Source organism: Pyricularia pennisetigena, chromosome 3 (genome assembly GCF_004337985.1).
Source record: "Pyricularia pennisetigena strain Br36 chromosome 3, whole genome shotgun sequence".
In the NCBI taxonomy this organism is placed as follows: Eukaryota; Fungi; Ascomycota; class Sordariomycetes; order Magnaporthales; family Pyriculariaceae; genus Pyricularia; species Pyricularia pennisetigena.
In genome coordinates this window covers 7,419,870-7,430,012 of record NC_043742.1, presented here as the reverse complement: position 1 = coordinate 7,430,012, position 10,143 = coordinate 7,419,870, and the positions used below count along the sequence as shown (strand labels likewise).

The following is a 10,143-nucleotide window of genomic DNA, read 5'->3' as shown; positions in this document are numbered from 1 at the left end:
AAAAAGAAGAAGAGAAAAGAAAAACAGAAACTGCGGTTTGAAGTTGCCGGTTCCGCTAATATGCAATCTGGTGAGCAGACGACGAGCCAACTCCGCACAAGTGAGCGGATTCGCAACTATGGGACGAAACGGGGCCGAGCTTTTGTGGCCCCTTATCCCCTAGTCCAGCTCAACAGCAACCCCCTCAGAAGCGCTTGCCGCCAGCCATGTCGGCCTTGTACCGCTTGAGGATGCAGACCTGCCAGACGCAGCTGAAGATGACGGTCAGCCACTGGAAGGTCTGCAGGGCCCGGCCGCCCTCGACGTTGATCTCGTTCTGGCCGCGCGTGATCTCAACGACGGCAAAGTGCAGCGCGTTGACTACCATGCTGACGGCGGTGGCGGCGGCCAGCAGCAGGCCCAGCGCCAGGCTGTGCATGAGGAAGGCGACCGTGGCGGCCATGGGCGAGATCTGCGGCACGTTGCGCCACAGGAACACGGTCGCGGTCGAGACGAAGAAGAGCACCGACGCCAGCAGCAGAGGCACAAAGAAGATGACCTTGACCTGCACCTCGTGGCCCAGCTCCACCAGCCGCGTCAGCTCCGCCGGCAGCGTCGTGTTGAAGACGGTCGTGCCTGGCGCCCGGCCCAGCGAGAAGGACGGGAGGCACGAGAGCTTGGCGTCGTCCGAGCCGGCGCACAGCCCGAAGTAGCCGACCCGCACCTGGTACGGCGTCTCGGTCAAGGGGGTGGTGAGCTTGAGGAGGAAGATGTCGGGGATTCCGGGGGAGTTGGAGATGCAGCCGACGAGAGAGAGGACTGTCGAGTGGAGTTTGTTAGTTGTTTTTGTTTGGTCATGTTGGTCAGGGATCACAGGATACCAAGTAGCGCTTACCATAAAAGAGAACGATGGGGATGGTGAGCGCCCAAGTCACCAGTCTGAAGATGTTTCCGTTGGCCATGATGATTTCTAAAAAGAATGTGTTTTCGTTTGAGAGGTAATGGGTCACAGACGCCCGGAAGGATGCAGGAATTGTAGGGAGAAGAAGAGATTGTATGTTTGATGAAAGAACGTGGACCTGCCCAGGTATTTTTTTTTTTTAAGATGTGAATAAACCCGTGAAAGAGAGTAAAAACGATTGTTTGTTCCTAGGGGGAAAAAAAGAGACTAAAGGGAAGTGAATAACAGAGATGGAATGATGTTGCTTGCAGTTGGAAAAAAGAACAGTCGGTTCAGGTGATGGTTGGACACCCTTTATATACCAACATTGCCTCACCTTGGTCACCTTTTACACATCACAAAAGCCCCAAAAGGACTCCCTGATATGATTTTCCCCCCAAAAATAGAAAAACCTGTCAAACATGAAAAAAAAAACCGACGAATCCCCTCCCACCATCCCAGCCCTATGCGATGCATCAACGGCTGCCGACATGGTCTTGGAAAAAGGGCCTTGGAAGAGACGAGCAACATTTCGCCAGCTGAAACGGGCTCGCGATCAACAAGAGCCATTCATCCCTCCCTCGACGGCCTGGACGGGAACGGCGATCAATGGGCTTGCTTGGTGTCGTAGACGCCCGGCCCCACCAGCCGGCGGCGCTTAGCGGACGGGGCGGCCATCGACGGCGAGCGCCATCTGCAACCCCGGCTACGCGCTCTCATTGGTCGGCGCGCTTCTTGGGGGTCAAGGTCGTTTCCCTGCCCCTGCGACAAGACCGACAAGTCCAGACTTGTTGAGTCTTTGTTCCGGGGTTCGCGGCGCAGGGTCTGTTTGGATTTGAGAACCTGGTATTGGAAGAGATTAGATGAGGGATTGAGACGCGCGATTAATTTTCTCGTGCACAGCCATGGTTTTTTTATGCGGTTCGCGATTGCGGTCATGTTGTGGGGAGCGGCAATGCTGTCTAGGCGAGATTAGATGTGCATTTCGATCTCCTTTACGTTCAGTCCATTCTTTTTCCTCCCGCTCGTCTCCCAGACTTTATCATGGCCCAGTTATTTCTGTGTTTTCAGGGCAGATGCACGCATGATTAAAAGCGGTAGCACTTGGTAGTTCTGTTTACCTGTCTAATGACTTGTTTGTGAAGAATTTGGATAAGATCCAAGGGGCAATAGTTGTAAATCCCAACGCAGAAATAAACTTGGATAAAAAAATATGGTAAGAGAGTAAGAATAGACCGGACTGATTACTTGGGATCCGTGTTATCGCCGCTTGCCAACTTCGCCGTGGCCTCCCTCACCGCTTTTCCAAGAGCGGCTTGGTTGCGAATAGCCTCGATTTTTTCCTCCAACCGAGAATTTCTCTGCTCCAGATCATTCTTCTCCTTTGTCAAAATTTTCATCTCCCGCTTTAGCTGCGCAATTTCTGTCGACAGCTGCGCATGCCTCTGGCTCACCCGCTCGACTCCCTCCATTCTCATCTTTCGAATAGCTTTGCAGCCATCCCAAGTGGAACTTGTTATTTCTCTGTGAACATTAACCATGGGTCCGATCGTATCTTCCTCTAAAGCATCTTCGCTGTTCTTTGCTGCGGGGAAGTTTCCCGCGGCTTCTTCGTCATCGATACGTCTGCGCTTAGACTGAAGCCGATATTTCCCAGCGGGCTGAATTACCATATTGTTGGACTTTGAAGCCATTTTCTGTCTGGTTAGTTAGTCAGTCTGGCGTTAGAATAATCCCCGGCGATAACTTACTTGAAAAGTCGTAAATCGAACAGAAAGTCGAGCAGACAATCTCTAAAAGTGTTATTATCTGGATGTCTTCTCACTGTATCTCGGTCCTGAAAGTCTTGGACGATTGTCTTTTTGTCTTGGTCAAAAGAGCTTGCTTGGGCGGAGATATCTCGAAGATTGTGCTTGGATGGCGGCTGACAACCCCCCGTTATGACCTTTAGGGGTTAATGGGTTGGTAGAGGGGTTGAGGCTACCAGCGGGAGATAGGAACGGCTCAAGTAGCTATCCAGAGGGAAGGCCTGCAAATAAGCAAGCAAACAGGGCAGGAAACAAAATACATAAGCTGCCTTCCCTTTTCTTTTTTTTAGATATAAAAAATAACCGAAATCGCCCCTGGTCTGGAGTTCAGCCCCTGATGACACAGGGACTCGAGGATATCAGCGCAGCCGCTCGTTCCAAAAGCAAGCAAGGTGGCGTATTGCTGTATAAGACTACATTCCGAATTTAACAGTGTCTTCTACTTCCAACTTGTCAGGCATACAGTCTTTTTATGACGTGATACATGTAGTTGGGTGGGTAGCGAGGTAGGTAGTCAGATACGCATTTAGGGGATGTCCTCCATACCTTGGTCACTTCTATCGGTGTCCCAATTGTCACTCGATACTGTTTGTCGATAAAATTATGAGTCTCCTCCAAGTCTTTCAACATAACAGATTCCCGGGCCTCTGTTAGTTGCGCCAGGTTATCGCGATCTGGCTTCAAGCGTAGTTTCTACTTGCATTCCCTGCAAATAGGCATGCGGACGCTTCCATATGCATCGAACAATTACCGCCGTGTCTGACTGGTTTCATGGCTTCGGCAGCGGACCTGGTGGTGAACACTCACCTTGGCAGCTTGGTAGATAGTTTGGTAATAGACGGGTAGGTAGGTAGGTAGGTAGGAAGGCTGATAGAAACGCAGATGAAAGGTAGATAGAAAGTGGGCAATGCGGCTTGTCTGCCGTACTGAGTATACAGCAAGTTTTGCCTATGATGTGAATGGCAAACTGAAGTTGGAGGCAACAGTCCTAAACAGTTTCATGGAGACATCACTGCGGCCGAAAGCAACAACTGGCTCGATTCAATTCACACTGACACAAATGTTTTAGTTGCGGTGAAGAACAGCACATAGAGGCAGAACAAATCAGCGTCACACTCATATGGATATCCGCCAAAGCTATTCCAACAAAAAGACGAATGGCAGGACGCCCTCAAGCCTTCTTTGCAATCTTGCAGACCAAGTCCGATCCGCCAACCGAGTCGCCCTCGTGAACAACCAGGTTCGACACAATACCAGCGTGGGGTGCCGAGATGACCATTTCCTGCGGGGAAATATGGGTTAGCGATGGGCTCTCTATCATGATCAAATTCATTACAATCAAGGACACGGCGGCAACTTACCATCTTCATGGCGCTGAGAACAGCGATAGGGTCGCCCTTCTTGACCTCGGTGCCCTCGTGCACCCTGAGCTCGACAAGGACGCCAGACATCGGAGCACCGACCTGGCTCGAGTCCGACGGGTCGGCCTTTGGCCTCGACAAGTTCTCGACCGACGCCTGCTTGTCGTCGACCGTCACCTGCCTGACCTCTCCGTTCATCTCGTAGAACACCTCGCGCTGACCGGTGGCGTCGGAAAGCGGACCGACGGCCAGGAGCTTGAGGATGAGGACCTTGCCCTTCTCCAGCTCGACGTGGAACTCCTCGCCGATCTCGGGCTTGCTGAGGAAGTACCGGGTCGGGAGGACCGACAGGTCGCCGTACTTATCGACGAAGCTGCGGTAGTCCTCGTACACCTTGGGGTACATGATGTGGGACGCCACGTCGCACTCGGTCAGGCCGGGACCGTACTTCTTGGCCAGCTCCTTCCTGACCTTGGGGAAGTCGATCGGGTCCAGGTACAGACCGGGGCGCTTCTCCATCTTGCGCCTGCCGCGGAGTGCATCCGTGCGCAGGGGCTCGGGGAACCCGCCGTACGGCTGGCCCATGAGACCCTCGAAGAACTCGAGCACCGAGCCGGGGAAGTCGAGCTCGCCGGCGCGCTTCTTGACGTCCTCGGGACTGAGCTTGTTCGAGACCATGAACTGAGCGAGATCACCGACCACCTTGGATGTGGGGGTGACCTTGACAATGTCTCCCAGGAGGTCGTTGGCCTGCTCGTAGGCCTTCTTGGTCTCAAGCCACTGCGATCCGAGACCGAGCTGCGAGGCCTGGAACATCATGTTGGTGAGCTGTCCACCGGGGATCTCGTGCTCGTAGACCTCGGGATCGGGGCCCGTGAGGTGAGCCTCGAATGGCGAGTAGAGGAGGCGAAGCTGCTGCCAGTACGTGTCCAAGGAGCGGACTTGGTGAGGGTCCAGACCCGTGTCCAGATCGCTACCCTCGAGGGATGCCATGATGGCATTGATGCTAGGCTGCGAAGTCATGCCCGACAGACTGTCTGTGGCCGCATCCACCGCGTCGGCGCCAGCCTCGGCGCAGGCAACCATGGATGCCACACCGGTCGCGGCCGAGTCGTGGGTGTGGACGTGGATCGGGAGGTCGGGGTACTTCTTGCGGATGCTGCCGATGAGGATCTTGGCGGCGTGCGGCTTGAGCACACCGGCCATGTCCTTGACGCCGAGGACGTGAATGTCCAGAGCCACCAACTTGTCGACCAGGTCCATGTAGTACTCAAGGTTGTACTTCTTCTTGGGGTTCAACATGTCACCGCTGTAGCAGACGGTGCCCTCGACGACACCGCCCGCCTTGTGGACAGCCTTGATACCGACCTCGAGCTGCGTAATGTCGTTCAGAGCATCAAACACACGGAAGATGTCCACGCCGTTCTTCTTGGCCTGCTCGCAGAAGTGGTCGATGGCATTGTCAGGCAGCGACGAGTAGGCAACACCGTTGGCACCTCTCAGAAGCATCTGGAATGGGATGTTGGGAACGGCCTGGCGCATTCGTCGCAAACGCAACCAAGGGTCCTCGTTCAAGAAGCTAAAATAGATTTCTAGTTAACAGAGTCCAAGAGAACCACGGCGAGAAATTCTGGTTTCTTTCAGGGCGGGCTTACCGGTACGCCACATCGAATGTTGCACCTCCCCAGCACTCAAGACTGTAGAGGTTGGACAGGGCATGGCTCGTCTCGTTGGCAATGTTGAGAAGGTCGATTGTTCGCACACGGGTAGCCAACAGAGACTGGTGGGCATCTCTCCAAGTGGTGTCCATGAGAAGGCAGCCCTTGTTCTTCCTGACAGCCTGAGCAAACGCCTTGGGGCCCTGCTCCAAGATAATCTGCCTCCAGCCCTTGGTGCAAGGCTTGGAGGTGTCGATCTTGTTGCCGGCCGAGTCGAAGAGCTCCGGGTGGATGATGTCGCCCTTGAACTTGGGCTCGCCAACCTGGCCCTTGATGCTGCTTCCGTTGACGGCCATGTCGCCCAGGTAGGCGAGCAGCTTCTGGGCACGGTTCTGGCTGCCCATCATGGTGAAGAGCTCTGGGGTGTTGTCGATGAACGTGGTCCAGCACGCGCCATCGATGAAGGTGGGGTGCGTGAGCAGCGACATCAGGAACGGGATGTTTGTCTTGACACCCCTGATCCTGAACTCCACCAGGGCACGCAGCTGCTTCCGGCGTGCGATTTCGTATGTGCTGCCATGGCAAGAAACCTTGACCAACATGCTGTCATAGTGTGCTGTGATGTAGACATGTTAGCAAGCTTTTGGGATGGAATGATTGGGTACGTATCCAAGGAGATGGAAGGGTTGTTGAGAAGGTGTTGGGGAATGGAGCAGGAAATGAGACGAGAAAGGAGACAAGAAAGGGGGTGATAAGGGGGGACGTAAAGACACCAGTATATGTGATATAAAGGGAGCAAGGAGGTTAGAAAATACGCAGGGATAGATGCATGAAGAGAAGGAGGAGGCTACAGATAGTAGGGATATGCCTAATAGGGGATACTAACGTGTGATGATGGCCTATATTGTTGGTTTAGTTTTTTGTCAGCAACCATAAAATTCAACAAATGGCAGGAGATTCTCAGCTTACACCCGCAAATCCATTGCCACCGTCGAGCCTCACTCCTATTGTTACAATATTAGTCAGTATAAGTCTATAATCAACCTTTTCTGGGAGGTGGCGGGGCAATCTTACCGTTTCCGCCTGCGGACCTATAGACCTCGATCTTGCCGGTGTCAGGGGCAAAGTTGTTCTGCGGGTCCTCTGTGGTAATACGACATTGGATGGCAAAACCCCTTGTTGAGATGCGGTCCTGGGTCAGACCCAACTGCTGCAGCGTAGCACCAGCGGCAATCTGAATCTGGGCGGCAACAATATCGATGCCAGTGATCTCCTCGGTGATGGTGTGTTCGACCTGGATTCGGGGGTTGATCTCGATGAAGTAGTAGCGGTTCTGCTGGTCCACAAGGAACTCGGCGGTTCCGGCGTTCCTGTAGTTGACGCTCTGCGCCAGCCTGACGGCATCCTTGAGGATGGCATCGCGCGTCTCGGGAGGGAGGTCCTTGGCCGGGGCGATTTCCACGACCTTTTGGTGCCTGCGCTGGACTGAACAGTCACGCTCGTAGAGGTGGACAATGTTGCCCTGGTTGTCACCCAGCAGCTGAACCTCGATGTGCTTGGGCTTGTCAAGGAACCTCTCGACGAAGACGGTGCCGTTTCCGAAAGCAGACTTGGCCTCGGATGTGGCGCGCTCGAAAGCCTCCTTGAGCGACTCCTGGTCACGGACGACTCGCATGCCGCGACCACCACCGCCATAGGCAGCCTTGATGATGATGGGGAAACCATATTCGTCGGTGAATTTCTTGACCTCCTCAAACTTCTCGACGGCGCCCTCTGTCCCGGGAACGACGGGCACGTTGGCGGCAATGGCGAGCTTCCTGGCGGAAACCTTGTCGCCAAGGGCCTGGATCACATCGGGTGACGGCCCAACAAAGATGAGACCACTGTCCTCAACCTTCTTGGCGAACTCTGCGTTTTCTGAGAGGAATCCGTAACCTAAAGGCGCAGCCGAGCGTGACGTGTTACTAGATGCTCCGCTTACAATTCACCCACAGGGCCATCATATATATATAGCTCTACTCACCAGGGTGAATCATCTGCGCGCCGTGCTCGAGGGCGATCTTGATGATTTCGTCACCAGCCAGATATGCTCCAACTGGAGTGTACTGGCCCCGCTTTCCGATCATGTAAGCCTCGTCGGCCTCTGGAGTGAGTTTCAAGCTTTGTTAGCCACAAACACCACCTCGACGAGAGCGCAAAGGCGCCGCCATCTCCAGCGCATGCTCTCGACAGTTGAACGAATAGAAAATAGGATTTCCAACTCTGCCTATGCATGCCAAGGCGATCCTCGTGAGAGAAAACGGCAATGGTATGCAATGATAACTCGTGAGCTGTCCTGAAGATGCGGATAGGGATCTCGCCACGGTTGGCGACGAGGATCTTCTTCAGTTGCATGATGGTGGAATTGGCCCGGATCCTGTGCACAGTGTGCGCCTCCTTGGGCGTGTCCGAGAGCTCATCCTCATCGTCGATGGCGTTCTCCGGCGCCTGGTACGGCGGAGCGTCGGTCGACATTGTGGCTGTTGTATAGATGATTCCCAGAACCTTCTGTTGTTGTGTAAGTGCCGAGAGAAATGAGAGAGATGAAAGGAAGGGAAAAAGGAAGCTGGGGAGAAGGAGGTTTAGTTTTGGGCAAGAGATAAGAGCTTCCCTCCTTCCGTCACAAGCTTGACAGGGCCACGGCGCGATGCAATAGCGGGGTTACCGACAAGCTGAGATAAAGTGGATCACTTGCAAGGGTGAGCTCCCAAGGCTCCCTTGGCTTCAAGCTTTCTTTATATATTTTATGGGACCACATGTTTCGGGTGAGATCTCGTTGCTTTTGAATAAGGTGCAGCTCGGTCAACTAGGGCGAATGCACGAATTGCTGAATGAGGGGCATCTCGCCTTGCCAGAGTATGCATCTGTTTGCCACTTTCCACTTGAGGAGGCCCAATCGATCGTGAAGAAACTACTGTAGGTGTAGTGGCTTATAGATCCGGGGCACCGCTCGGGCAGAGGGATATTCAGTCATACCATGAGCACCAAGGCCAGGTACCTTTTTGTCTGTTACAGTGGGACTTCGGCTTTATTGTAGATGATTCAGGGTGGATGCATGTACTTTGGGCCCGAGAGTACTGTACCTGATGACACCTGGCTACAACAATTTCCATACTTGGCGGTATCGGATTTTTCTTCATCTCTTGTGCTTGCAAATCGGCTCCCTAACATCAAATGCATTTCTTTAGCTTATTACCAGCTTACCTATCTGATCTCGAATTCTCATTCCATCCGTAGAACAGTAGCAACCCAATGGATTTAGTGTGATTGTTGGGCGGGGCAAGACGTCATTCATCAGCCGACTCAAACCGTGGCATATCGAAGGTGGGGGCAATGGCATTCGCTGTGACTAGATCCTGTTGAACATCAATTATAGTTTTTCTTTTGTCCTTTTTCAAACAGCAGTATGTAGATATGGGAAAGTTACCTGGATGCAGGGTATTCCTGACCCTGCATGCACTGCGACCAACAAGGTTTGGCCATTTAGGTACAAGCACATAGGTAAGGTAAGGTAGGTACGTAGGTATTGGCAGGTTGTAGCGATTGGGGCGGCAATCGATTGGTCTTCCTGGGTTGGGCATTTGATTGTGATAGCGAAATAAAATCACATACTAGAATGCTCTTTTCCCGACACGATAAAGAAGGGACCTGTTGGATTGATGCTAATTGTCATATGTAATTCCGCGCTGTTGGTCCCAATCCGGACCCTGCCCGCGACAACCCCTCAAAGAAGCAATCAGTAAATAAGAAACCCCCACCAAAAGTGGGATGGGAATGTTTGCCGATATGTTAAATACGGTATTTTCTATCCCATGACGATGCCGGCTTCAATAGCCCCTCCAATCAGACGAGACGACCCGTCGGAAAGGCGCACGTATGCCTGCATATTCAGTCCAAAGCAAGCATAATTGGGGCCTGAACTAGTCCATGTTTGATAGATGAAAACATCATGTACTGTCGGTAACTAATTTACGGAGCAGCTACCGCGAATGCGCCTAATGTCGACTTGCCCTATGTGCTTCTGTCAAGCCACTCCAAGTCAAGGGCCCCTCATCCACCCCCCATTGTCAAACCTCGGCTACCAGTGCGCCTGGTGGTGAGCCGGCATACAGCACCATCTGGACGAAGGGAAGTGTGAGGTTGCGACACGTTCCTAGACTGATGCATGTATGGCGCTTTAACGACTTGATAGCCTCTTTTATCCTCCTTTTTGAATTATTTTATTTTTAGTCTTTTTAGCTTTTACTTGTTAGCTGATCATTGGTCTGTTTTTCTAAATCTGTGAATGTTCGTTCCTGCATCTCACCTGAACCAGCCTTTTTTTTTTTTTTTTTTTTTTTTTTTTTTTTTTTTTTTTT

General features: G+C 52.7%; 3 protein-coding genes across 3 annotated transcripts; all 3 read right to left on the bottom strand.

Annotated features, from left to right (window-relative positions):
• Nucleotides 1–184: 184 nt before the first annotated feature.
• On the bottom strand, nt 185–941 carry PpBr36_03774 (uncharacterized protein; the record flags this gene model as incomplete). The annotated part of the gene is made up of 2 exons (XM_029890943.1): nt 185–798; nt 875–941. 2 exons carry the CDS (start codon nt 939–941, stop codon nt 185–187), a joined length of 681 nt encoding a protein of 226 aa, XP_029753169.1.
• Nucleotides 942–2,163: 1,222 nt separating this feature from the next.
• Nucleotides 2,164–2,613, bottom strand: PpBr36_03772 (uncharacterized protein; the record flags this gene model as incomplete). The annotated part of the gene is made up of 1 exon (XM_029890942.1): nt 2,164–2,613. The coding sequence occupies one exon, from the start codon at nt 2,611–2,613 to the stop codon at nt 2,164–2,166; it is 450 nt and encodes a 149-aa protein (XP_029753167.1).
• A 1,285-nt stretch (nt 2,614–3,898) lies between these two features.
• Nucleotides 3,899–8,260, bottom strand: PpBr36_03771 (uncharacterized protein; the record flags this gene model as incomplete). The annotated part of the gene is made up of 8 exons (XM_029890941.1): nt 3,899–4,009; nt 4,089–5,667; nt 5,744–6,362; nt 6,633–6,645; nt 6,716–6,750; nt 6,821–7,681; nt 7,770–7,889; nt 8,008–8,260. 8 exons carry the CDS (start codon nt 8,258–8,260, stop codon nt 3,899–3,901), a joined length of 3,591 nt encoding a protein of 1,196 aa, XP_029753165.1.
• Between the last annotated feature and the right edge of the window lie 1,883 nt (nt 8,261–10,143).